Raw genomic sequence first — 26,952 nt, 5'->3', positions numbered from 1 at the left:
CAAGTTTTGAAGCATACGTTGAGGGCGGTGTGAGTTTTAGGCACATAATCCACAAAACACTGCACACCAGAGATTAGTGTGTAATATCGTGTGTCAAAGTATGATCTTAAATGGACACGTCTAGTTTATTTATAGTCACAGAACCACCTCAGGTCCTCGTGGCTCAAATACTGTTGAGTTGAGTTGCAGACCGAGCCCCTCTCTGGCTGGGAGGTAGGTTTAGGTGGGTCTCTCAGGCTGGAGGCGGAGATTTTAGTGCACCAGGTGGAGAGGATCTGGTGATCAGGGGGGTTGGAGTCACTCACTCACAGGACAGTGAAGAGCGAGCAGTGTGAGAAAGCGAGATTTGAAGAGCTTGGAAAGAGGAGACTGCAGGAATAAAGCTTGCAAAGGCTGAAGAAGGAGCCGGTGAGCTTTTGAGTGGCTGACTACTTATGGCATGAAATGCAAAATCAAATGTCCATATATTTAATGTGTTTTAAAAAGTATTCAAGCTAAAAGTAATTGGATAAAACTTGATTTGTGTGTATTCAGCGGAGTTAAAATCTGGTGAAGTTTAAAGGTTAAAATCATCATTAAATAGTGTTTTAAAAATGTATTTAATTTAGTAGTGGGATACTTTAAATTTGGGTTGTCTTTCTACTTATTTTGAGGTTAATTTCCAGTAGATTATAAATTAAGTATGTGATGTTGGGTATGTGAATTGATTATGGTTTCTTGGGTTATATTTCTTTGACCTTACATTCATGTTTGTATTTCAAGGTTTTTCACCTGGTTTGACCTGGACAATTTTAAAAATAAAAAGCAAGAAAGCAAAGAAGTCCGAATCTTGGTCATTGAGTGGAATCCAGTCTACACTTCTTAGCAAGCTGCCCTTTCAAGTGGGGGGCTGCAGTTTGACCCTCACAAAAGTGAGACACTTGACAGTGAAAAACCGCCACTGGTGCGAAGACTGGAGCGAAGTATCCTGAACTGCAACTGGCCAGGCCTGGAAGTCCAGAGGCCTAGTAACACTGAAGATCACCCCGCCCACACCGAATCCTGGTGAAAAGGAAGATGGCTGACTCAAAGTCACTGGAGCAGCTTAAAGCTAGTAGGACGTCTGCAAAGCGACAATTCTCCCGGCTGTCCAACAACATTGTCCGGATGCACGCCATAATGGCTGAAGAGGAGCTCAGAGACCATTTCAAAAGGCTCATAACTGAGGCCAACAAAGTCATGGAAGCAAATGACGATGTGGAGGCCCAGTACCTTGCAGAAGTGGAGCTGGACGCAGATCCTGATGAAGTTCCCGGGTTGAGCAAGCAGCAAAAGGCCGATATTGGGAAAACTGCAAGCGAGTGTGAGATGAAATTGGAAGAGCTGAAGGACCTCATTCGAAAGACACTCTGGGCTAATTTCGGGGAGGAGGAACTGATGATGGCGCTACAGGCTGCAGAGGAGAAAGTAAAGAGTGTGATTTCCTTTGAACCTGGTGGAAATAAAGAGGCCTTTGACTTCATGTTCGACTACATGGAAGGACTGGTTAAGAGGGCGAAGGAGCTGCACACAAAGTGGAAGGGTTGGGCCCCTCCTGCCGAGCAGAAAGACTTCCAGCTGCGTGTACGAGAGCTCGAGCAGATCGTTCCCAAGTTAATGTCCAAAAAGGCAGAGTTCATTAAAGCAAAAGCTAAAGAAGACGCCGAAAGAGTTGTGAGTGCAGCTTCTATCAGCTACCCGACATCAATATCAGCCATCAGACTGAAGCCAACCTCCCTCCCCAAGTTCACTGGCATCAGGCGAGACTTTCATCGCTGGAGAGGAGACTGGGAGGCCCTTCAGAGGCAAGGAGAACCTACTGGGTCAAAAGAAGTAAAAAAGTTCCAGCTTCTTGACAGTTTGGATGACAAGATAATGAGAGATCTTCGATTGATGTCCTATAACACAGCAGATGACATTCTTCGGGTCCTGGAGAACCGGTTTGGAAACCAAACGGCGATTGCCATCGAAATAGTTGAGGAGCTCCAGAGACTTCCAGCTGTCAAAAGTCACCAGCCCAAGAAAATTGTTGAGCTCATCCAAGCTGTTGAAAAAGCCCTTCAAGACCTGAGTGACCTTGGTGACACCGGTGCTTTAAAGAATCCTCTAGTGACAAAGGCAATCGAAAGCAAGCTTCCTGATGCACTGAAGAAAGAGTGGCTTCTCTATGCAGCTGAGAGGAGCAGTGCTCCTCCAGAGAAACGCTTTGACAGTCTTCTGACCTTCCTCAAGAGTCAAGAGAACATCTATGAACAGCTGGACCAATTGAGGGACGAAGAGCTGCCAAGAAAAGAAATCCGACCTAAGCAAAGGCAAGCCAGAACCAGGGCTGCAAACCAGTCAGGTAGCCATCTCTCAGGATGTATGGTCTGTGGGGACATTAAGCATAAGAAGAAGCTGTACTTCTGCAAAAAGTTCCGTGTGCTCAAGCTCACAGAGAAGAAGGACGCAGTGCGAAAACTGGGAGCCTGCTGGAAATGTCTGGAGGTCCATGATGATGATAATCTCTGCAAAACCTCATTTCTGTGCAGAAACCCTGAGTGCGAGGACGGGAGAGACCACCACTACTATCTGTGTCGCAATGCCGAAGCATCCAGGGGCAGCGCAGCCCAGAGGAGGAGCAAAGGCAGCGCAGTGGGAGGTGGCAACAAGAGGGATTACACCGAAGCCCAGGAGGAATTATTCAGGAAGCTCTCCCCTGAATTGGCCCAACAGTGCCGGGACGCATTCTGCAATACAGCAACAAGCACCTCCCACGTCGCAAAGAGTCACTCAAGTCTTCTGGCAGAGGGCGGCCTAGCGGAGTGGCCCGTCATCATGATGCTTTTGGAGGTGACAGCCAATGCTGGACAGAGAATTGGGACCCTGATCGACCTAGCTTCTGACACCAATTATATCACCCATGAGGCAGCAGGTCGGCTCAATCTCAGAAGTGAAGATATCACACTTGTGGTTCATGGGGTGGGAGGCATGAAAGTCTTTGTTAAAACAAAGCGGTATCTCCTGAAAATCCGGGTTGGCACCTCAAGAAGCGCTCTCAAGTCCCACCAGCTGGTTTGCTACGGCTTAGACCGCATTGCAGATATCCACAGACATGTGTCAGCCAGAAAACTGCAACAGTTCTTCCCAGATGTCCCGCTCAGCGACCTGACAAGGCCAAAAGAGATCCAGCTCCTTGTAAGTCACAAGGAGGGTCAACTGGCTCCACAGAAAATCCGAACGGTGGGGGACCTCGTACTGTGGGATGGACCAATGGGGAAGACCGTTGCTGGCACCCATCCTGAGCTGTTTGAGGAGGTCACTGTATCAGCCCATACGTCGAGGACACACTTTGCCAGGTCTATGAGAACTGCTGCTGCAAAGTATGAAGAACACACCTGCGCAGTCCCCGTCCATCCTCCTCAAAGCCAGCGAGCCCCAACTTCCGCCCAACCTCAGATATCCAGCTGTGCTGCTACTACATCCAGTTTCATCGACTGGTGGAAATGGGAAAGCATTGGTGCTGGTTGTGTTCCGAGATGTGGGGGCTGTCGTTGCGGAAACTGTCAGCCAGGCGGCAAAGAAATGACCCTCGCTGAAGAAAGAGAGCTGGAGGTGGTAAAGAGCGGGCTCACATATGTAGCAGCTGATGACCACAGTGAGAGGCCTCACTGGCACACTAAGTACCCCTGGGTGGAAGATCCAGCCACATTACCAAGCAACAGGAGCGCAGTCGAGGCCACATTCTTGAGGACTGAGAGGCAACTGGCCAGGGAGCCAGAATGGAAGGCCGCCTATGCCGCTCAAGTGCACGAGATGGTCGAGCGCAGGGCTGCAATGAAGTTGACCAAAGATGTACTTCGTGAATGGACTGGCCCAGTATGGTACATTAGCCACCTCATCGCACCCAACCCACACTCTGTCACAACTCCGGTAAGACTGGTCTGGAACAGCAGTCAAAAGTGCAGAGGGGTGAGCCTCAATGATCTCCTGCTGAAAGGCCCAGACGTCCTTAACTCAATCCGTGGTGTGCTTCTTAAATTCCGGAGGGGAGGGTTTGCTGCTTTAGGAGATGTAAAGAAAATGTACAATTCAGTGTGGCTGGAAGATCAAGAGGTGCATTTGCATAGGTTCCTGTGGCGTGACTCTGAGGAAGAAGAGCTGGCTGAATATGCAGTCACGAGAGTTAACATTGGAGACAAGCCAGCAGGCTGCATCGCTCAACTCGCCATGAGAGAGACTGCTAACCTCCCTCAGTTCAGCCATCTTGAGGAAGAGCGTCGAGTGCTGCAGGAAGACAGCTATGTCGATGACCTCTTGACCTCTCATGATAACTTGGACCAACTTAAAGTCATCACGGGAAATGTGGAGCAGATCCTCAAAGCAGGAGGGTTCGAGTTGAAGCCATGGGTCTTCACTGGCCAAAGTAGGAGGGAGTCGTCTGGAAACGACCAGGCGGTTACTCCAAGGACTGTAATTCTGCCAAATCAGCTCAAAGAGGAGGACAACAAAGCCCTTGGCCTTGGCTACACCCTGGAAGATGACAAGCTTCATGTAATGGTTGGGATAAACTTTTCAAGAAGGAAGAGGAAAATGAGACTTGGCCAAGACCTTCGACTGGAGCAGGTGAGAGCTCAGACGCCAGACCCATTGACACGACGAGAGTTACTCAGCCAAGTTTCTGGACTATATGACCCGATTGGCCTAACAACGCCTGTGAAACAGAAAGGGGCCATTTTGGTTCGGAGAGCATTTCAAGAGGCCAAACCCAAATGTAGCACCAGCAAAGACACTTGGGATCTTGCGCTATCAGAAAAGCTCAGAGAAGATGCCATCAGCCTTTTCGAAGAATACGCCAAGCTGAGTAAGGTCAAGTTTCATAGAGCCCTTACGCCAGCAGGTGCACCGGCTGAACCTGATGCAATCACCTTCTCTGATGGCAGCGAGCATGCGTATGGTGCCGTCCTGTACCTACGGTGGGCCTGTAACCAAGGGTCCATGGTGAGGCTGGTGGAGTCTAAAGCTAAGTTGACCCCTTTGGACCACAAGGGGGAAGCAGTCAAGTCAGAGCTTTGTGGAGCAGTATTCGCCGCCCGGTTAAAAAAGTACTTTGAGCAACATGGCCGGATTCAAGTCAAGCAGTGGTACCACTTTGTTGACAGTCAAACAGTCCTTGGTGCAATTCAACGTGAGAGCTATGGCTTTCAGACTTTCTTTGCCAACAGGATTGGAGAAATCCAAGGCAGCACGCAACGTCAGGATTGGTGGTGGATCCCTGGAACGCTCAACATTGCTGATATTATCACTCGTGGGGCTGGTACAAAAGATTTGGCTGAAGGTTCACCATGGCAGCAAGGACCAGAGTTCCTGAGTTTACCAGCAAATGAGTGGCCAATTAAGTCTGCAAAGGACGTATCCGCAACTGCCAGAGAGAGTGTTGGAAAGATGCAAAAGAAAACATTTACTGCCGTACTCGCAAGAGCTCAGGTGAAGAAAGGGCCACCAGACCTGGAGGGTCGGAGACCACCTGCTGGTGCTGCTGTCCGAAACCTGGTGGATGAAGGACGGTTCAGCAACCTGACTCACCTGGTTAAAGCGGTTGCCCAGGTCTGGAGAGCAGCTAAGTGCTTTGCAGCTCAAAGCAGGATCTTGGGGACTCCAAAGTGGGAGGCAGTTTCATCAGCCGGGGTCATCACTGCAACAGAGCGCCAAGACGCCTTAAGAGACCTTTTTCTTGCTGCACAAGAGGGCGTGACCTTTCCAACAACCACAACGGACCGGTTGGTAGTCTTCAAAGAAGAAGGAACGGGGCTACTAGTTTGTGGTGGGAGGGTCCAGGCTTTTAATGAGGACCGAGTTAGTGTTCCCCTCTTACCTTACAGTGCCTGGGTTTCAACATTGTTGGTTCGTGAAGCTCACAGCAGGGGTCACGAGGGAACAGCTGCTACTCTACTGAAAGTGAGAAAGAGAGCATGGGTCATCAAGGGACGGAGAATTGCTCAAAAAATCATTGAAAACTGTGTGATTTGCAAGAAAGCCAGAGCTAGAAGATGTCGCCAAGTGATGGGTGATCTGCCTCAAGAGAGAACCAGGCCAGCGGCTCCATTTGAATTCACGGCAGTTGACCTGTTTGGACCGTATCTGGTCAAGGATGATGTGAAGAAGAGAGTCCGGATGAAGGTTTGGGGCGTCGTATTCTGCTGTATGGCCAGTAGAGCAATCCACACAGAGCTGGCCAACACCATGTCGACTGAAAGCTTTCTGATGGCTTATCAGAGGTTCACAGCAATTCCAGGACATCCTAAGAAGATTTGGTCCGACCCAGGAACCAATTTTGTTGGTGCCAAATCTGTTCTGGAGGAGTTGTATCAGTTTCTGGATGGTTTGGATAGGCCTGCTGTGGAGGAAACTTCAGCTCAAAATGGAACCAGCTGGCATTGGGAAATCCAGCCGGCTGATTCACCTCATCGAAATGGCTCTGCTGAAGCAGCTGTTCGAATTGTGAAGAAGGCGTTCCAGAGTCTGGGGAGAGAATCAGAGCTCAGTTACAGCGAACTTCAGACGACACTTCAGCTCGCTGCTAATCTGTCGAATGAGCGCCCCATTGATGCCAGGGTGCAGAGCTGTGAAGACACCGTGCAGTACATCACACCCAATGCACTCCTGTTGGGGCTGGCATCATCGAGTGGTGACTGGAAAACATTTGTGTTTACGAGCTACCCCTATAAGAGGCTTCAGGAAATGCAGCACCAGGTCAACAAATTCTGGAGGTCCTGGAGCCAACTTGCCGGCCCTAATCTCTTCGTGAGGAGTAAATGGCACACTACACAGAGGAATGTTGCAGACGGAGATATTGTTTGGCTGTGCGACCAAAATGCATTGAGGGGTAACTTTAAGCTTGGGAGGGTTATAAGTGTCAACCCAGACTCCAGAGGCATAGTACGGGATGTGAAAGTCAGAGTTGTGACAAGCTCCTGTATCCCTCAGGTGAGACCTGCAACATCAGCATCCAGGCATCTTGCCTCCAGCATCTGGAGGGACGTTCAGTCCACAATTCTTCATCGGGACGTTCGACGATTGGTGGTTCTGCTGCCAGTGGAGGAGCAGGCAGGAGGCCAAAAAGGGGATCTCTGACCACAAGGTCACTGTGCGATCTTTCCAGCGGTTCTCGTGGGAAGATCGAGTGGGAGGTGTTGAGTTGAGTTGCAGACCGAGCCCCTCTCTGGCTGGGAGGTAGGTTTAGGTGGGTCTCTCAGGCTGGAGGCGGAGATTTTAGTGCACCAGGTGGAGAGGATCTGGTGATCAGGGGGGTTGGAGTCACTCACTCACAGGACAGTGAAGAGCGAGCAGTGTGAGAAAGCGAGATTTGAAGAGCTTGGAAAGAGGAGACTGCAGGAATAAAGCTTGCAAAGGCTGAAGAAGGAGCCGGTGAGCTTTTGAGTGGCTGACTACTTATGGCATGAAATGCAAAATCAAATGTCCATATATTTAATGTGTTTTAAAAAGTATTCAAGCTAAAAGTAATTGGATAAAACTTGATTTGTGTGTATTCAGCGGAGTTAAAATCTGGTGAAGTTTAAAGGTTAAAATCATCATTAAATAGTGTTTTAAAAATGTATTTAATTTAGTAGTGGGATACTTTAAATTTGGGTTGTCTTTCTACTTATTTTGAGGTTAATTTCCAGTAGATTATAAATTAAGTATGTGATGTTGGGTATGTGAATTGATTATGGTTTCTTGGGTTATATTTCTTTGACCTTACATTCATGTTTGTATTTCAAGGTTTTTCACCTGGTTTGACCTGGACAATTTTAAAAATAAAAAGCAAGAAAGCAAAGAAGTCCGAATCTTGGTCATTGAGTGGAATCCAGTCTACACTTCTTAGCAAGCTGCCCTTTCAAGTGGGGGGCTGCAGTTTGACCCTCACAAAAGTGAGACACTTGACAAATACCGACACAAAACATGGCCAGGGTTGTTTCTTTGACTAATACAAATCCAATATCAGAGCACTTAACACCTGATTATGCTGTTCTGGCTTTCTACAACACAGCCTGTCGGTCAAAATCAAGTGATTTGCTCCTGAATAAATACACAAGTTGGATAATCTAATTTAGGTTACAATGACTGTTAGACTGTCCTGTCTCTCCTCCCAGATAAAATGAGGTTTTGACTGCCATGAAGGAGAGAAGGAGAATCGGGGGTATTAATAAAACACATAGCCCTATTTCTTTGGCTAAAAGCACTAATTAGACATTTTTCCAGTGAAAATGAGACGATTTGCATACCGCACAACATTTTTCATTATTGCTATTGTGTGGCTAACTTCAAACCATTGCTGTATATGTTAGATACAAAGATTAGGTCGCTTTGCAATTCAAAACCAAGTACTAATTCCTCAAAGTTTGCTTACTTGCCTTCTTTCAAAGACTATTTGTTATTTTATTAGTCTGGTAATTAAAAGCATTTCTAAAAGCTAGGAGATGTATTGCATTCAAAGATACATTTTTCCTAAAATAAAAAGATACACATGAATTAAAGTAAACAAAAGCTAGCAAGATGAACAACTAATCTAAATAAAGCTTAGTATTTAACACAAAAATAGACCACACAGTTTACAAAAATGAATTTACCCGAGAGAATCTCATCTTTCCCGAGACACGAGCAGTTCAATGCATAAATCACTCATTTACAAAACATAAATCACACAATTTGACACTTCCTTATTAATATATTCTACATTTGAGTGATTCTAAGTCTTCCGCCTAATCTTCACTCAAGAGTTTAATGGCCATGTTAGTGGTCACATTATTAATCGTATTGCTTTGCAACATTCAGTTTCTAGAGAAAATAAACAATGTGTTTATTCTCCTCAGACAGGGGAAACTTTTGCCTCTACTTCTTAAACACATGCAAAGACATCCCTCAAGGTGAGGCACTGTCCGCGAGAGGAATTCATTAAACCATAAAAAAGCAATTACTATGTGAGCGTAGCATCATGTTTCCCCCTCCTTTGCTACCGAGGTGAGACATCAGCATCACGACCCGTCTTATTCATTAGCGTCCATCAGAATTAATTTTGTTGTTTAAAGATGCATGGATAGAACGTAAGATGGAGTAATTACACTAGATAGGGGGGTGGACATATGAAGGATTGTGTTTTTTTAGCAAACCATAAAAGGTATACTCATCCACGTTAATTCAGTACGGCAGCGGGGCTCGCATGCAAAATCCAAAAGCTACTGTCTTATGACATCCATTTGTCCTAAACCAGCACATTCTTAGGTCACTTTGAAAAACATCTCGATATCATTACTGTGAATTGTTAAAATAGAAGAACGAAACAAAAAAGGTAGTAGAACCAAGTTCAGACTCAAGAACGGCTTCATACAAAATTGTCCAGATGACCCTTCAACACAACCTGCATTTTACCTTATTACTTTCTACTCATAACCTGGTTGCTGAATCCAACGCTCATTATAGCCCGACATCACAGGACACGTCTCAAAAGGTTTTACATGGTTGTAAGTGAGAATCTACATACAGAGAAATAAAATATCAATGGTAGTATCTTTTGCTAAACCAAGTTTTAGTATTTCAGAGAAGAGTAAGTAAGGTGAAAGGCAGATTCAAAATGATGTGTTTGGAGTTCACGGTGAGGTAGCGTTTAAGTTTAGATAGCAGGATGCTTCCAAGGAAAAGGGATTTACTAAGGAAAGTTAGTCAGTTAGAAAAACTAGCTCAGCACAAAGGGATTGGACATGGAAAATATCAATATTACTGCAATGGTGCCGTCTCTTTTGGACAAGTTGATGCAGTAAGATTCATTGAGCAATTTATGGCTGTGACCGTAGGCAGCGCACAACAAGTCAATTAAATACCAGTTTGTTGTTATTGCCCACACAGCTAAATGATTGTATATTTAGCAGACGTGGCCACAAGCTCGTACAACAGAATTAGTACATGGTACTTTTACTAACACAGACACAAATGATTTGTTGAGGGCAAAAAAAAAAGATCGTTTTTTGGAAAACACCATTTGTGGCGGAGGAGTTTTTGCACTGCTGTGATCTTTAGAGCGGTCCAAACCTCAATCCTCAAGGTCACCCACAAATCATTTGTGATGAAAGAGACAGTATGCGCCCTGTTGAAATACATCAGGTCTCTGGAAGGCTGCACTATAACACAAAGAGAGACGCTCTTATGTTTTCCTTCACTCTGCGAATTTGCCAGAAGCGGTTTTGAACTTGACCATCACACTACTGAAAGGTCTTTGATGGAAGGACGCGTGGAACAAGCTGCATCTATAGTCAGCCTCGGTTTGAGCAAAACTAAAAAGCAATTTCAAATGCAATCCGGTGGAGGTAGGACAATGTCTCACTATTTGGAATGAGTCCAACTGTCTTATCCCTCACTTAGTACAGAGAGTCCAACAGCTCTCAGCACTGTCCACAGCATCAGTCCCAGGAGAACAAAGGGTCTTCAGCGCTGTTCAACCTTGTGCCTTCAAAAGTTATTATTCTAAATAAACACTTCCCACTAGGCGATTTCACATCGCCAACTTCATCTCAACTGCAAGGTACTTCTACTGCTTGATTAAGGCATTCCACAGATCACCAAAAACTTTTGATTCATGTGAAAGTACTGCAAAAAACATTCATTGGATACGTTTTTTGATGAGGGTTCAGGGAGGCCATGGGTTTTAAGACAGACAGACAGACACGGGACAAGCCATCTACTCATTTCACTAACAAGGACATGTGTCATCGATCTTTTCCATAATATTGGTATCATGTGACAAACATAGTAGCATAGTGGTGTCTCTCGCTTGGTCATTATGGTGGCACAGAAATAAAAAAATGATAATATATTTAGTCGTCAGTGAAGGAAAGAGCTACTGTACGTTCCCTCAATCCATATGGTTGCCAAATGCCTCAAAACTAATATGGAAATGCCAGCCATGTCAAGTGGTGTTTTACGTTTATTCTTTGTTTCATTACAACACCATTTGTTGGTTAGTTAAAAAGGAAAAAAGCTGGATGTGAGTGCAATTATGAGCATTATTTATCCTGAGAACTTATCCTTAATTGCTTCATTGGGGGTAGAATCTCTTTGTCTATTATAACTAACGTGTTGGTGGGGAGAACATGACAAGAAGTGTTCCACTAAAGCTTTACTCCGCTGTTTGAGGATTATTAGTTTAGAACTAATTATTTGCATTGTTTTTTTAACTTACTCGGGCTCCATAGCACTTTCCCATGGCTCGATTTCATCATAGTGAGGCCGCAGGCATTCCCTTTTTCCACTCTGAGTGTACTCATGGCAAAGCGTTTTGGGCAATAGAATTTGAGCAGTGTAAGAGAAGCGTTTTGCAGTTAAAAACGAAAAGACGTTTTAACGGTCTGATCATAATGCTGCAATTCCTCCCACCCAATATAATTCAGTGCCACTAACTCCTTTCATGAGCCCATAAGTTAAATACATTTTGCTGTGTGTTAGTCACACAAACAGTAGAAGAAAAGACACTGCAATGCCAAGGCAGGCAAGTCTTCTGCCGGTAGCAAAATAATCACATTAGTCGCTTTTCATTTCTCCTCCCGCCACGTCCATCCCGGGCTTTTCCACCACACTCATTATGTCTCAATGATCTGCTCGCAATCCAATTCTCCCCCTCCCTGCCAAAGTGCCTCTCTCACTGCAACAGTAATTGTCATTAATTATCGTTGCAGGCATGCTGCGGTGTCAGAGAGCCCCAGGTGGCGAGACTTGGTCAAAACTCGCTGGTCCTGTGAGAGAGAGTCGGGCTTCATGCAAATGGGCAGGAAGGTCAGGGATCTTTACCACCCTTCGGCACGGCTTAGCTCGACGCTTATGGGAGAGGTGGCGGCAGACTATTGATCTGGATCCATTGGGTATAGACATAATGAGAGATTTTGAAGCATAGTTGGTTAGATATGGATTTAATATTAAAGTATTCCGACAATATAGTCTCGCCGGGGCTGGAAATCTAATGTAGCTTCTTTTTAAGCTTTTTTTAAAGAACAAAAATAAATGTAATTCCATAAATAAATCATTTTTGAAACACACACTGTTGATGTCAACAATGGCAGGTCACAATCAGTCACCAATCCATTTCAATCTTAGAAGTGGACATTCATTTTAAATTGCCTACTTACAACAACAACAAAAAAATGCATTTTTCATCCTAATAATATTAATAATATTATTATAATATGTACTCCAGACACACTTACTCCAGATTTGCAGGCAATAATCTGTATTTTGCTCCATTGAAGTTTGTCCTTTGAATAAAAAACGTTTTTTAAAGTTAACCTTTTAGTGACAAGGACCTCTTGCAGGACACCGACACACACACACCTTGAGTAGATGGCACTAAAGTGCTCATTGACATCAGGCTGTTGCTCTGTAAATCACAATTTATTCAACATTGCACTATAAAAGCAACTATTCAATAAACAGTTGAATGCGCTTGTTTTGTCTTTTCAAAACATGTGTGATGTTAAATCCACTCACATAAACCCCCTTCCAAATGAAACTTAGGTTTCCCCATGGACTGAAACGGAGTCTCTCTCCAGGCCAAATGGTGTCACAGCAGATACGAGTGGGATTACACAAACTACAAGGATCAGACACAGGCTCCCTCTGGACACAATCGCAGACGACGGGGAAAAAACAGCCTCAGAGGAGAACAAAAGTGTTTTGCTCTCCTGGCGAAATGCTGAATAACAGACGAATCCAATCTGCATCGGCACCGCTTCATAATCCTCCACCTTTTTGGCCTCTATCCCGACAGGCGGAGATGCTTCCCTCATTGCTATGACAACAGTGCATTTCCAAAATATAAGACGTGCCTGAGAGGCCATAGTGTCTCATGAACAGATAATGAAAAATTTGGTGAAGGGCATGGAGATTCATTTCCCATTTTTTCCCCCCTTTAAAACACATCTTTATTGCTACTATACATTTACCACTACGGATGATTCGCTTGTAAAACTGGTTTCCTTTTGCTGAATTCTCCCCAAAACATCATTAAATACAAAGCCCCATGCCGGCTTGCATGATCTACTCTGATGGAGCTCAGCAACAGTGTGGCCATTCCCCACTAAACCTCCTCCAGCCACCCAAAAGAATGCACCATCAAGCAAAATGAGATTTAAATGGAACCCCAGTTGTCAACGGATATGCAGTCGCAGTTAATAATTCAGTTATGCATATTAAAAAAAATAAAGTTATGGCTCGGAGCAGACAATCTCATCTTGTGTAACTGTGTGTAGCATTGATAAGCAACAGGGGACCATCAGTACATGGGTACGGGCTTAGCGTGACGCAACGCATGCAGCTGTGTGTAGCGTCAGCCAACAGTTTGATGCAATTACAATATGAAGAATATAGCTTACGCTGTCACATAACCACGTAAATCTCAGTTGAATCATGTTTTATTTTGATCAGAATGAATTGACGTGTGAGGGGGGAATTTAGAACGTGACAAATAGTCTTATTAAGTTTCTCGAGAAACCAACAGGACTTTTGTGCAAGAGTTTGTCAACATCCTTAAAAGCAACCCAGATCATCACTTTCCAACGACCTCTCTCTTGCACTCAGTGCAATCCATAAAACTCAAACGTGAAATAACCACATGTCACAAGCCAAACAACCAGAAACACACAAAGACAGCAGCAGATCATCAGATCGCTGATGCAAAGATTTACACATCTGAAGGAGCAAAACCCAAAACCGGCCCCATAGCGTGGCACAAAGATGCTAAATCATTGAGTCTTGGTGTGCAGGTTAGCGGAAGCAGCGAACACTTACGCTTCCTTGTTTGACCCGTAATCACTTACACTCAACATGAGCATACATAGCTTATCACGATATAACAACATTGATTGTGAATGTAACAATCGCAAATAATTACAATTTTTATTATAAAAAAGGCCCACACTTAAAACACCGAGACCATATAGCTCAAAGTCACATGTCAACAACAACAAACACACAACCCACTAAAAAGTCACGTGATGAGCCATCGGCTGCGGAGCCCGCGACGTGACGCACACATCAGCAACACAAATTGGGTCCTACCTCACGTTGAAGAGTCAGTGATGGAGGCGCCGCGGTTTGCACCCCAGGAGGTCCCGACATCGGGCAAGTTTCTCTTCGTGCTGAACATCTGATTTAATGCGACACCATCCGCTTAATAACTTTGCTTGTAAATCGTTTTTGTTAAGTACGACGGCAATTTTGCACATGTATTTTTGGTTGCTTTGTCCACAATTCCAATTCCAGTTTTGTCACCTTTTAGAAACTTGTGTTGTTTGGCAATTAGAAATAAACACTAAAAGTGGGTTTAAGGGAAGATGCATGTTTTGAAATGGATGTCGGTGTTGGATGAAGCCCATATTCGGATTACTAAATAAGAATACAAAAAACTATAAAGGACAATAGGAATATTCAGCGGTGTGAAGTGAGTGGGTGAACGCCTCCTAACTAAGAGTTCCAGTATGTTATTTTCAAGCCCATGGTTTTCCATGTATTTGTAGATATATTGTCAATGATTTGAAAAATAAAATGTATCATTCTCTAAACATTGTAAAATGAGTACTTTTACTTTTGATACTTGACTACAGTTATTACCTCTGTCCTTTCACTTATGGGAGATTTTGAATGCAGGACCTTTTCTTGTATTTTAAAACCGTATTTTCACTTTGACTTAAGTATAGAATATGAATATCTAAAACTGGATGTGTTTTATAGGTTAGAACAAGAGAAGATAACAATGGGAGGGGGATCGAGAGGTGTACTTTAACCAGCTTCAACATTCAAGCGTAATTATGATATAACACTGTAGCGTGCATTGATCTGAAATTTCATAATAGTATACTGCTACTTGATGTATATTTTGATGGTACTTTTGAGGTATTTTTCCCTCCTGGAAAAGCAACTGGATTACAGGTTGTGAGGGTCCTTGAATGGGTTTTTATGTCAAAAATAATAAGCACCCTGCCAATGCTAAACCATTTAACATGGAGGGGATTAATAAAGGGCACATACAGGACGCATCAATATCTATATGTTAAAAACTAGGTTGTAAATAACTGCATACATTGTGAATACTCCTCTGAAAATCAAACAAAAACATTTCATTCATGCTTTGGGCTACTAAATAACAGTTAAATCCACCCAATAAAGATAATTCTTACCTTAAACCCGCCTCTAAGAAAATACACCTGTTTCACAGAAAATGTGTTTTGCACTGATTTGGTCGGATCGTGTTGTATTTAGGGTACTTATGTAGGACTTGAGCCCAAACCAGGCTGGAGACACTTAGTAACTCATACTGGGTAATCTTTTGATTTGCCAACCATTTTCCACAAGGACATGAAGACTGAAAATGAAAGTTTGACCTGAGCAGGAGGCAAGAGATTAAAGTTGGAAGGATATTGCAGAATGTTCCACACAGATTTTAAATGTTCTCTTGGTTTTGCATACCATGAATTCACAGTTCTTGCAGGAGCTGTCGGGGATTAGTGGTAGAAGTTGACTGATTTGTTGTAGAACTAAAACTCTGGAATGAAACATTTGAGCCAAAGAAAGTGGAGCCTAAAAGAAAGTCATTATTATATTCTTTTCATTTAAACGACAATGTGTCTGTCTGTTTCTGGCTCAAAACGGTGTTTTGTTATTGATTTTTTTCTATATTGTAAATTAATATAATCTAAAACATTTAGATACGCACGCTGTGAAAAAGATCTAACACAATTGAGATGCATTTAGAACTTAATCAGCCATATACCCCGGGGGAGCATTACTACAAAAGAGCCTTAAAACACTTGACAGCCAGAACAAATTACATCTTAATTCACTCTGTGGAGCAGATTGTCCACATAAATGTAAAATCACACTGTTTCACTGTTTTCTGTCTGATTTAGGTGACTTTACACAACGAACACATGACAAATATCTTGTAGGAATTCAAAAGCAGGGATATATTGTCTCTTATTATTTACAGCGGCTGAGAGAAAAATCTACTGGTTGAGATTCAAGCTGATTTTCTTTAGCGGCCACATGTCCTCTGTTCAGAGAGAGATCGCTGAAGGTTGAAGCCAATATATTTCCCTGGTCCAATCTGAACACAGAGGTCACTCCACCGCCTTTGTGGATTGGAATTAAATGAGTTTTAAAGTGGGGTGTGGACTCCATTTTCCTGTGGTAATCTGGTAGAGTGGAGTTCTGAACAACAGAGCATCACCGCGCCCTTTAAAAGAAGAGATTGTACCGTTTTTTTAAGACTGTATGCCTCCGTCCAAACAAAAAGCTTATTTTACCGATGGACAAAATAGTTTACAGAGACAGTTGAATGAGAATAAATTGGTGACTTATTACAAAGTGGAAAACTCCATGGCCCCGACTGCTCATTTCATTCTAAATGGGACCATTGTGTCCTTTCATGCTGCAATGACAAAGACTTAAACTATCAATTGAGAACACAGACTCATGTTCACAAAGTTTGTTGAGGGTAATAAATTAACAACCGGAACCCTTTTTGCATTAAAAGGAGTCCCACTGATGGCAAATTGGAATGAATTCAAGTTTGAGGCGCTGCAACTTTGGCCTCACTTTTCAGAACCGGAGGTTCTCAATCTCAGCCACTCGAGCCATAACCTTTTTTTAAATCACTTTATAATTGACATTCAGAAAAATAATGTTTTTTAGTGTCGTTGGTAAAAGATTTGGACCGACCTTTGCCACATACTTAATTTTTTGTTGCGATTAAAAACACAGAGAGGTAATGAGAAACAACATCCCTGACCTCTATAAGGGAGAGAAGAGTGCCACAGAATCAGTACAGTACACAGAACATCAAAAGGCAACAGAGAATACATTGCAGTGATATAAGTATGCTAATCTTGGGGATAGTATGGCATATGCATAAATATTTGCTTAAACATTTATTCACTCCAACAATTAATTGTATGTACTATGATAACCAAAAGCAATCTTGTATCTAGGTGGAAATAGTCCTATGTGTCGTTCTCACTGTGGACAAATGGTCATCGGTTCTATAAAACTAGCATCACCTCATTTCACTCTAATAAGGCTTCGCATAGAGTTTTGTTTTTTTCCCCACAGTGTTTATTCCTAAAGCACCGGTCTACAGTGTGTCTCAATACTTGATGCCTCGAGTGGGATTATCTCGGCGGGATTATCCTTGTTAAAAGCACCAAGAAAGTTATTGTTCGCTCGTCCGGCAGATTTATTATAAACAACAGATGCCCATGAAATTTTGCAAAGCATCTGCTGAGAAAGAGCTGATTTTCATTTGAGTTAAATAGCAGCACTTTTTGCTTTTGTTGAAATGTCCTGGGGTTGTTTTCACAAAGATATTTCAGACTTGCATCTGTTAGGTCAGACTTTGCTCCTAGAATAATCTAATGCAGGTCTACAAAATAAAGGGACTTATTTTAAGCCTAAAAAGTCAGCCATCCAACCCCCAAGAGGAAAATGTGCCTCATCATTTGTTACAACGGTAAAATGTCTTTGATGTGGAATCTTTCACTGGGACTTTACCAGCTACATTTTAGATTCTGAATTGGATGAATTTAGATGTGCATCTAAAGCCTGACTATTAGTTGCATCCGATCAGAACCACCCCACTTTCTGAATGATCTGGGTTTGAGACAATTCTGTCGGCAAAGACCAAATCCATTTCTTCGACAACAAAGGCAAGAAACAGTTCTACAGCTCTAGTAGGACTGTAGGAATATATGATGGAGTTGTAAGTTTCTGCTCACTATGAGACACGCAGACTTTAATGTGTCATGAATACGTTTCATCCTGGCCCGGAAAGCAAACACACTGGTTTCACACGGGAGAAGAACATGTGTGGAAACCTGCATTTCTTTATTCAACCATTTTACATAACATTTACATCTTTCTCAGCCGGAAACTCCCCCATAACCTTTTTAGTCTCTGTTTTTTGCACTCTGTCACAGACAGCTCAGCTGCTGTGTGGCAGTCAATCATGTCAAGCTGCTTTGGCCATTTCTAAAGCGTTGGTGCACGTTGTGATTGCCGGCAGTACTGTTACAGCGATGCGTGTCACTCGAGCTCAGGTGGCTTGCAGGGGGCCCAGGTCGCCGTGTAGCTGGGCGGCCTTATCCCTGACTCATTCCTCCGCTGAGTGCACAGCGAGGTCATGTCATTCCAGCGGGACCACTCGCTGTGGAGGAACAGGCTGCGTCACATCCCCTTGTGGATGAACACAGCTTTTGCTCTCTCTCGCTCTCTCTCCCTCTATGTCTCACTGCCGGGTTGTTTTCCCATCACAACAATAAGCTGTCAGCAGAGCGGCGGTCACCTCGTTATGAAATTACCATATGTGTAAATGAGAGCATCCACATGGGGGGGGAGGGGGGGTACTAGAGAAGAAGAAATAGAGCTGAATGTGTTTGTTGCTTCAATGGGTTTCATTCCAACATGAACATCTTGTGGATGTTAATGAGTGTTAATGATTCAGAGGTTTGCTCATTGAGTGATCCTTCCAGCTCATTTTCAGGGTTTGAAGTTAAACCAAAATGTCTTATAGTTTCAAAAACTTCCCTTCAACAGACATTCTAATATTATTTGTGTTCCCAAAGTCACTTCAACTTCTGTCAATATATCAAACATTTTGTATCAGTCAAAATGTATCAAACTAGATTTGTTTTTTTTTGTTTGTTTCTAGTTGGATTAGTGAGTCGTTTTAATCTTCAACCTAAGGTCAATAAAAAGTGGCCCAGGAGTTACAGTCAGCCTGATCCACTCAATACCCGGCACGTTGCCCTTTCAATGAGTTGCACATTTTGACCAGTCAGAGGCCTACTTGGGAAAATACCCATCCACTTAACATTATTTTGGATGATTATAAAGAAATGACATCACATGTTTTGGTTTTAACATTGGGATGCACAAGTTTGCCAGGATGGACACATGTAAAAAAATGATACTGGCTATTGTAACACTGCAAGAATGGTTTGCTAGATGAATATGCTTCTCTCTGGGCCGGTACCACAACTACACAGCCTTAAGCAGTGAATGTACGCGGAGAAAGACCACACAGCAAACAGACACATCAAACTAGTATTGTAGAAAATATGATGGGATGTGAACATCGGGAGTGTTGCATGCTGGGTGTGTGACAGTAAGTTGTGTCACCGTCCGTGGTTTCCCAAAATAAGTCTATTTTTTGATTCACCTTCCTCCAGATATCTCTTCTTTTCAGCTTTTCAGTTCCAGGATTTACATTTTTCTGCCGGCTTGTGCTCCAAAACGACTTTGTGTCGTGACGCAAGTGTCTTGTGGGATAGAGCAGTGGCGTCAAACTCGATCACACAGAGGGACAAAATTAAAAACTGCCATAAATATCAAGACACAATAATTATAATTGTACCGCGGGCCGGACACCTAAAACAAAGTCAGACTGACGGAAGAGATTAGATGAGTAAAGAAGATGAAACCATGAGCGTGATTACTGATTGCGAGGAGTAGTATAAATGTCAGTCGGTGATTTCAAGCTTCAGATGTTGGAGTACATTTAGTCGGCCCGGTGATGTCAGACGGACCGCCGGGTGGTGATGGAGGTGAGCCCAACACCCTGACTTTGGCTTGAGTCCAAAACTTTAAAGCAATTAAATTATTAGCTTGCTGTTTCCCTGTGTTCTTACTCTGCTTTGCATGAAATATTTAAATGCCAAAGAAATCCTCTTTGCTCAAAGTGGTGACATGCTGATTTTGACTTACTTGTTTTTAAGCAGCACGGAACAGTTAATTTAGCTTAGAAGAAAACTAGAATAAAACAACTCGATGGTCACGTAGGCCAGCGAGCAAATGTAGATGGAGTAGCTTCACGCATGGTTCGGTGATTGCAGACAAAAACAAAAATTCCATTCCAAACTAAATGATGCCATTTGATACTGACTTGTTTCAAACCTTCAACACTTTCATTCAAATCACTTTCACTTACCAGCTTGAAAGTGCTGGCCCCTAATAATTAATTTAAACCCAGCCCATCATTCAACCTATTGTTTTCTTGTCTTGTCAATGTTGAAGTTCATTTGTCGACACAGAAAATGACATTACGTTACATGTCATTTAGCTCACCCTTTTATCCAAGGCGACTTTCAATGAGTGCATTTTAACCATAAGGGTACAAACCCATAAGAACAAGAAACAAGAAAGTGCAATTTCATCAAATAAGCCAAATTACTGTATTTTGTAGCTACTCATTGGCTGTATTGCTCATTTAATTGTGTTGTTTTTCCTACCTGTAGAAAAATGAATGCATTAATATATACAATGCATTAATAGATACATGCCTGGGCAGGTCATCGCATTTCTTTAGGCTTTAGACTATCGGGATATATTTTGAATGTCATCATCCCTGTAAAGGAGCTGAAATACAAAACTTTGTGGTGGATGTATTCCAACAAAACTCAAAAGTAAAATCATTGAATTATCTAAAATGATGCAAAAACAAAATCCCATCTAATGATCAGCGGCCGTAGGGAGCATGTTTACCGTGTTTGTTTTTTCTAAGCTTGACAACCACAATTACAGTTCTGTGTTGCTATTCCCACCCATTACCCTTGGAAACGGAAAGGCGTTCCACAGCTTGACACGCGGTGAAGGGGAAAAATGCAAGCCAGCCTCACGACAAAAAAACAAAAGACAGATACCTGGAGTGCAGGCAGCTGTGCTGGCTCTACTGCTTGGTAAAGCTTGATGAAAACAAAGGCGCACTTGACTACCAATCTACCACACTTGGGAAGGGGTGTAGATTTTGAATGAGCTTGATATCCACTGAATGAGAAATAAATGCCTCTCTTGAGTACCTGTCAGCAATGCGAGCCGAGCCGCAGCAGCAGCTGTGTTACGCTTCACTCAAACCTTTTTAGAGCATCTCTGGCTGAATACGGGGGATGTAGAGGTTATTGAATGAGCTCATCAAAAAGTGAACGCTCACATAAATACGCCACAGATTACATTTTCATTCGACACTTAAGACATTTAGCTGACAGTAATCAGGAGGAATTTGAAGCAGAGCAGAGTCACCCGCAAATAAAAAAAATCAGGATGTAGGGTTCATTGATTTCTTTACGATGCACTCAGATGGGATGCACGTGGCACTTTTTTAACCAAAAGTATGTTAAGGGTAAATGTGATATCCCCCACAAAACAACGTCAATTGACACAAAATGTTCTTGATCACAAAAACCTCTACCAAATCAGAATTGTACTTTATCCTGCATCAGTGTCAAGTTCCTGTGAGTCATTCAACAAGACCAAGATTGTACAGTCCTGTTAGCTACCACATGTGCAACACGCTCACAATGACAGTGCTAACACATTATTAAGCAAATAAAATGTTCACCTTCTTATTTCTGCATGTTAGTTAGTGCTAACCTTGCTAATAGGAGCTACAAACAAATTCAGGCTGATGGGAAAATGTATTTTGTAATAAAGATTTTAGATAACTTCTAATTGAGACCATGAAAGTGCTGTAAAAGTATTTTCCACAGCGCCAAATAGTATTCATTAACAGATGGAGTTGCCTGTAACAGTGCTATGAATGAAACCATAATCTACTGAACCTGCATGCCATCTATTTCATGCTTGGTGTCCCGACAAATACCCGTTTTAACTATAAAACTAAACTATAAAAGTTTTCCCTGACAAATAGTTTTTCAGTATTTTTAATAATGATAATAATATTTAGTATCTAATATTGTCTTCAGCGCTTACATTGTTGTCATCCTGTCCTTTCGCACTCGTTTTTACCCACACCCAATACAAAAAAAATACAAATACAACAGGCACCTGAATTCACCCTGATTTGTCTACATCAGTAAAGTGTCATTGTCAAGGTTGTTGCTATGCCGCTTTCAGCTCTTTCTGACACAACCTGTCAGCACGCTAACGGTTAGTTGTCATGCCAAAAAGAAAACCTGTCTTCGCTAAAGAGCTCCTTGAAGGCTTTCTCCTTCCCTCAAATACTAACTGTAAAAAGGTATTCGCAGCCGTACACTGTGGAGAAAAGCGCTAAAATGGCCAAACACAACATGCGTTACGCTCAAAGCTTCCGCTTCTGATGTTTAAAAAAATATCTTAACTGTATAACATTTATTCAAATCACGCAGCCATGTTGTGGTGGTCGTAGGAACCGTAACCAGCAGACGGTCCTCTAGGCTGAATGAAGTAAATGCGTTTCCATTACCTTAATCAAGACCTTATTTAAAGTCAAGCCACCACCTCTCCCGGGCTCTAACCAAGTCGCCTTGCACTTATTCAAACATTAACCGTAGCGGTTTGAGATCAATACACGGTGACATTTAAAGACACAGGGACCCTCGCTTGACATCAATTACTAAAACTGAACCTGAACATGAGCTGAGAGAGCAGAGAGGACTGTGTTTGCACCTACGTCTTGTCATGTGAAGGATTCTTCATACTAGAGTGCTGACACAGCACAAAGAATAAAGCGTTTTGTCGTTCATCTTCTTTTTCTCTTGTTATCTCTCGCTGCATTAAAATACCAGAGTATGCTGCTCTTCCTCTCCTCTCGTGTAGTAATCCTCATTTCACTACAGAGCTATTCTCCTTTCCTCCTTCTCTCCCTGTCCCTCCATATTTTACATACAGGTATATCCTCTTCCTCCTCCTCCTCTCCCTTATTAGTATTCATGACGGAGTGGCTAAATCTATCCCAAAGGAATGCTGTTGCATTTAGGAATGGTGCAGCACCACAGCCATCACATTCCATGCTAATTGTGATCATTATGATGAAAAATCATCCTTCCCTGAGTCTGTGTGTGTGTTTAATAGGACGTGTTTGTTTTATGGGCTTTGCTAGGATTAAATGCGGAACGTCAGATTTTAAATGTGGGCTATAACCTCACCTAACTATGCCCGTCATCACATCCGACACTGCAATTGTGTGGGTGAGTGTGTTTGTGTGTGCTTGTGTGTTTTTAACGCGGTTCCACAGATTGCATCATTAAACAAGTTTTCATCTTCAGAGTAAGTCTGCATGGACGACATGTTAGTACAGATCTCTACCACTGTTTCCAAAGCAAGATGTGTTAGTATCATGTTTACGATTTATTTTTATGTTTTCATTTATTGAAATTGCATTGTCTGAATGTTTGATCAATAAATTTAATGAATTCTGAACGATGGATTGCAAATCCAACTTGCTTGTGGATTTACTTTGTTTGGCTACCAATCCAAATGTCATTGAGCAAGATACCTGAAAGACAAATCAGTTTCTCAGCTTCAGATGTATTTTGAGAAGAATATAATAATTTAAGCGTAATTTAGCCTGCAAAATGTATGATCCACCTCTTTGGTTAAGGTTTAGTTTAAAGCCTAATGGCTGAAGGAAGGGAACGGTCGGAGTTATGTTTAAAACAAAACAATTGATGACCACCGCGTTGTCTTTACAAGATATTCTCTCGTTGCAAAACTGTTGTTTTTTGTCACGGAACGCACATCAAAGCCTAACAGGGCTTCGGGTGTTCTGGTCTCGTTTGGCTGACTGAGAGAGATGTCACAAATTATCCAGATCTATTGTGTATTGTTCACAATAAGCCTCCCTGCAGGCAATCTTGACCAGTCGGTGAAAGACGACAGGAAAAGAAGTACACACACACACAAACACACACTTGTTTCTTGTTCAAACACTGCTGACGAAGCAACATTGGTCTTTTTATTTTTTAACAGCTTGTTTATTGGCCTAAATGATGCTGACTATGCATCTTGCATCCAAAATGAAATATTTGTGACACAACATTTATACTCTTTTACAACAGACCTCTGTATCCATGTATTGTATTTGTTGTGTAATTTGTTCCATTGGGGCATCCACAATCTAACTGTTAAACTGCACTGAATGCTGGGTATTCTGTGTCCTATGCAACGTTCATTAAAGTATGCACGTATGCACGTTATCAGCCATGCGGTCTCCAGTCCGCTCTTTACTTTGTTGTATCAGTATTGCGTGTTATACAACAGTATTCAAGCCATGAAACAAAAAATGGCAAGAAAATGAAGGGATTTATTTTATTTTAGACAGTTGGATTAGTTGAATTAATCTTGTTTTTCCTTCATATTTTCAACCCATTATGTCAAGTATGGATGCTTCAAACTGCAAAGCACTTGGTGCCCTTTTTTCAGTCTTTTTTGGTTTTGGTAAAAGGTTTCAGCATTTAAATGCAAAGTGTTTTTTCAAAAAGAAAATTGACTTCCAATGTAGATTTAGTTTGTTGGTTACTCAACAGAAGTAAACTCCCTGTGCTTTATTGACCCATCCATCTTCAATATGTAGACTTTGTTTTTTTTATGTTGTTTCTTACTTATTTTTCTTTAGTAAACCAAAACCGAATAGAAAAAACCCATTGGCTTTTTATTGATAGAAGTATTTTAGATATGTATTATTCTATGTAGATTATCCACTCTCCACAGATAATGTAAAGCTAATAGGTTGACTGTCAGAAGGTACGTATTTGCGATGTTGTGTTCAACTGTTCAGACTGTGTGTTTCTGTGTTGCTGCATGTTTTTATCTTCTCAGAGGAAGTTCAGATCCCTCAGGCGACATTCAAATTATATCTTATATAATCTTGTCTTTTCTTAATATCGATATTCAAATATTAACTAATAATTAATAATATTAGCTGATCAACATAGTTCTTTTTAATCTTTTAATTTAATCATTATCCAATCTGACCTTTGACTCATATGATTTTGTATAAGCCGTCCCAAACAGACTGTAGCATTTCATACTTGATTTAAACATGGATTTAAAATGCAACACAGACTGGGTGATAATTTTCTTTCATTTCAAAAATATTGATTTCCCATATCAAAGTGTACATCTACGTTGCCTCTTACACTCTCAGAATTAATAAGGCATGTGGACATGTCTGACTTGAATAGATTAGCTCAATGGTTTTTGAGCTTTTAATGCCATGATTATTATGCCAATATGTGCATGACGAAACAAAATGCAGCCTTCAAGAAACAGAAACACTTGTCCCACTTCAGAGTCAAAAAGTCCAGTGTCAAAGAAAGGAGGAGGATTCAAACAGTCAGATCTACTTTAGTTTGATGCATTATTAATGTTTGTTTCAATGTTTTCACAATTCAGTCAATCCTGTACATCTAGCTGGCAGCAGAGTAGATAATTGGGGGATAGGGTGATAATCTTTCTTTCTTCTTTTTTTTCAATGCTCACGTCTCTTTTCTAGCTCTTTCTTTAGCTAATCTTTATTCATATACAGAATCCAGCTCTTTTGAGCCTATATGTCAAACAGGTTAACGGATAACTTTCCAGTTGAACTGAGAGGTTGGTATTTCTGGTTTACCATTTAGAAATGGTGCAGTTCCACAAAGGCATCTTCCAAAGCTGCATTTTAGACAATCATCTGATGTTGCACACATTGTATTTGACAGTATTCTGTGACAGTCATTATGTAGATCTGTGAGAGAATTTGCATGTCGTGTACACATTGTTGTCGAGATCCCCAATGTTCATGAAGACGTCCAATGAACACACCCTTTGTTGGTTAAACGCAGCAGTCGTAGGGGGGGAGATGTCTCTTGCGTCAGCTTTATTCAGCACCTTAATCCTAACACGACACACATCACTTGCACCGGTGCAGTTAGCTCAATGCAGCATGAGCAGCCAAGTGTGCTGAACCCGGCCTCACATCACCGTAGCTGCTATCAATTGAATGATTGATGATCTGGTCCTTCAGGCCCATTGGCTGGGTGACAGCGTCTGCGGGATACTTCATGTACAATAGTGACGAGGATGCCAAACAACAAGCCACACGATGGATATGAAATCATCTTACTAAGTATGATGAAAAATGTAGCCTGTTCACACGCCGTAGTGTGTGAATGTTGTGTGCGAGACAAATGCCTGGGTGTGTACTACATCATGATTTATGAGTTTACTCACCTAGGCAGTTGCCCCACAGTGCATTGTGCCTCGGACCACCTGAAGTGGATCTGTTTATTTACAGCCATTTTTGGCCTTGCAACCAGATGTGACTTGAGAGGGCGGAGTTAAGTACAACCGTATGCTCAATCGGCCGTTTTTAGGTAACCGAAAACAGGATTTTGTCATGTTGGCAACTAGTCAATCCCAAGGTAGCCACGTCCCAAAGCATACATCTTTCTCACCCTCTAAATGGGACCATAATTTGCTCAATGCTGTATTGACTTGAAACTAGCTACTGGGACTGAAACTGTTTACAATATTTACTGAGGTAATAAATCAAGTGAGAAGTTGGGTCATTTTTTCTTCTCGACTTCTCTAAACTCCGACTGCTTCTTGCCTCCAGAGGAGCAGCTCCCTGACGGCCATTACCGAGAATGCGATTCAAAGACACTTCCACATTGGCTTTGCTTTTCAGACCCAGAGGTTGCTGCCTGTACGATACCAACCATCTGTCTTTTGAGATTATGAGCCAGCTAAATGCTTTTTAGTTTTAATATGTTTCCAGGGTCCCTGGAAGCTCCATTAATTCATTTAGAAAGTTCATCTTTAGTTCAAGATGGTGTGCTCTTTTTTTTTTTTTGCTGTGAAAATTCAATAGTATTTTGAAAAGGCTACATGACCATGGAATTAATGATCTGGTTGAACTTGGGTGCATACTGTCATTTCTTGTTCTAACATTTTACATGCAACCTGTAATGCAATGTAAATAACTCAAGCACAATGCATAATTGAATGAATGCTTTATTTTAAATACAGTGCAGTGTGAGCCTACAGGCAACAAGCACCCGCAACTGACTTCACATTCAAACCTGAACTATCCAGGAATACATGCAAACACATAATATTATTAATATTATGGAATGCCTATGGGAAACATTACAATTTGAATGCACACAC

General features: G+C 42.1%; 2 protein-coding genes across 2 annotated transcripts; both read left to right on the top strand.

The window, feature by feature from the left end:
- The first annotated feature begins 298 nt into the window (after window positions 1–298).
- On the top strand, window positions 299–2,366 carry LOC144389444 (uncharacterized). The gene is made up of 3 exons (XM_078094074.1): window positions 299–408; window positions 763–2,330; window positions 2,363–2,366. The coding sequence occupies exons 2-3, from the start codon at window positions 1,057–1,059 to the stop codon at window positions 2,364–2,366; spliced, it is 1,278 nt and encodes a 425-aa protein (XP_077950200.1). The 5' UTR covers window positions 299–408; window positions 763–1,056.
- On the top strand, window positions 2,351–7,834 carry LOC120834249 (uncharacterized). The gene is made up of 2 exons (XM_040202162.2): window positions 2,351–6,883; window positions 6,985–7,834. Exons 1-2 carry the CDS (start codon window positions 2,383–2,385, stop codon window positions 7,197–7,199), a joined length of 4,716 nt encoding a protein of 1,571 aa, XP_040058096.2. The 5' UTR covers window positions 2,351–2,382; the 3' UTR covers window positions 7,200–7,834.
- Window positions 7,835–26,952: the final 19,118 nt, after the last annotated feature.

The sequence above is a fragment of the Gasterosteus aculeatus genome, chromosome 18 (assembly GCF_964276395.1).
Source record: "Gasterosteus aculeatus chromosome 18, fGasAcu3.hap1.1, whole genome shotgun sequence".
Classification (NCBI taxonomy): Eukaryota; Metazoa; Chordata; class Actinopteri; order Perciformes; family Gasterosteidae; genus Gasterosteus; species Gasterosteus aculeatus.
This window is presented reverse-complemented; position numbering and strand designations above follow the sequence as displayed.